The following is a 1955-nucleotide window of genomic DNA, read 5'->3' on the forward strand; positions in this document are numbered from 1 at the left end:
TAATGACGGGTAAAAATCCCGTCACAAAAGAGCTTTTGCGACGGGGATAACAACCCAACAAAGACGGGAACAACCGTCGCAAATGTCTTATATGATGGATTAACGACGGGATTTTCCACTAACGACGGCCCTCTTTTATGACGGGAATCCCGTCATTAATCAACAATTATTGACCTTTGGCGACGGGATTTCCCTTCGTTAATAGTACAATTTTTTGTAGTGTATTTATCTAATTTGGCTAATCTTATATAATAATTAAGTTGTGAAAATGATAAAGGTCGCAACATGCGACCTTTAAGCCGTGTCACAATGATGACATGGCATGCTTATGTGTCATGATTTAAATTGGAAACTAAAATATTTAACTTATATAATCTATTATATATGTTTCAAAAAAGGTAGGAAAATCTTAATATTAAATTTTTTTTCCTTCTTTATATCGACTACCTTATTTACATATTTTCATAGTAAAAATATTGAATTGATAGTAAAAATGTTGTGATGACACATAGCCTACGTGGCGCCTATATGTACCAATTAAACTGCGACACGTATGATTGTGACAACTAAATGTTGTCGCAACTTGCGACCTTTATCATCACCCATTAAGTTGAACTTGAATGATACTACTTATGTAGGAGTACTACGTATATAATAGATGCTCAAAATATGAGTCAATCAAGTACGAAAAATAAACAATAACTAGTACTCATATATATTTGCAAGTTCTAATTAATTACTGCGTATAAATGTATAATATACGAGTAGTAAATAAAAATGAAAATAATACAACCAATCTTAATTTCTTAGCTAGAGTTTCCACCAACCTAGCTAATAGCTAGATTGAATGACTCTTTTATTTGTCCCATGCAAGCAATTTCACAAATTAATAAATATCCAACCCTTAAAGAAAACTATTAACATTAATTTGCTAGTATATATATACTTATACATATTGCATCTTTATGCATAACGGTTGATCCTCAAATATTCTTCATATATATCCTCGCGTGCATGCATCAATATTTAAGAATAGTTGCACATCCCACGGTAGCAGAAATTCCCTCTAATACATTTGTTTTGGCAACCACCACAATTCCTCCTGTCATACCAAAGATTAACACACCTTCCGTTGCAACAAACCTCGGGGAATGTGCACTTTCGCCCGCACATTCCACAGTTAAGTTTATTAGTTTTTACATTAACACACCTTTTACCACAACAATCGGGACCTGAGCTCCCTTTAACGCGGCAAACCCTGGGGAAATTGTCGCATGTAACACGGCCACGTCCAGCATTGTGACCACCCGTTGATTTATATGGATTAACATAGTGAGGTTTTTTCTTTGAGTTGAAAAAACGACTCGATCCTTTATAGGAGTCAATTATTGTTGATCCTAAAGCTTCTTTTCCTTTCTTAGGGTTTTTCTTGTCGTTGTTGTTTTTGGGTTGCGCTGAGGCAAGAGTGATGAGAAGGGTCGCCATGAGAAGGGTTAAGACAATTACAACCTTAAGGGACTTCATATTATCTTGGTAATTTTGAGGTATTAGAAGAATATAATTATTGTTGGTGGATATAAAGCTAATTATAAGAGCTTGTTATTAAGGTTGATGATTGAATGATTTTTGTAAGGATTTGAGGTGAAATATATATAGGCAAGAGATATGACACATACATCATACATGCGTATAAGTTGTACGCAAAGGAGGGGAAATTTTCAAGCGTTTTAGGCGGCTTGAGTTTAGTGGAGTGGTCTTAGTCATATCAAACCAGAAGTTTGGTTTATACAAGAAATAAATATTTGACCTTTTTTTAATACGTCAAAGCTAATTAAGCTGCAAAATTATGCTAATTAATTATCAATTAACCATAATGAAAACATGTTTATCTTACTAATTAACAAAAATTAAAGTAATACTCACTCTATATATATTCATAAATATATTTATATACT

The 1955-nt window shown here is 33.4% G+C and overlaps 1 protein-coding gene across 1 annotated transcript; it reads right to left on the reverse strand.

The window, feature by feature from the left end:
* Window positions 1–683: 683 nt before the first annotated feature.
* Window positions 684–1602, reverse strand: LOC110792535 (stigma-specific STIG1-like protein 1). The gene has a single exon (XM_021997355.2). The coding sequence runs from the start codon at window positions 1522–1524 to the stop codon at window positions 1027–1029; it is 498 nt and encodes a 165-aa protein (XP_021853047.2). The 5' UTR covers window positions 1525–1602; the 3' UTR covers window positions 684–1026.
* Between the last annotated feature and the right edge of the window lie 353 nt (window positions 1603–1955).

This window comes from Spinacia oleracea, chromosome 6 (genome assembly GCF_020520425.1).
Source record: "Spinacia oleracea cultivar Varoflay chromosome 6, BTI_SOV_V1, whole genome shotgun sequence".
Taxonomy (NCBI): domain Eukaryota; kingdom Viridiplantae; phylum Streptophyta; class Magnoliopsida; order Caryophyllales; family Amaranthaceae; genus Spinacia; species Spinacia oleracea.

Coding starts and splice junctions, on each gene's coding strand:
- LOC110792535 (XM_021997355.2), bottom strand. CDS start 1,524: ATGAAGTCCCTTAAGGTTGTAATTGTCTTAACCCTTCTCATGGCGACC.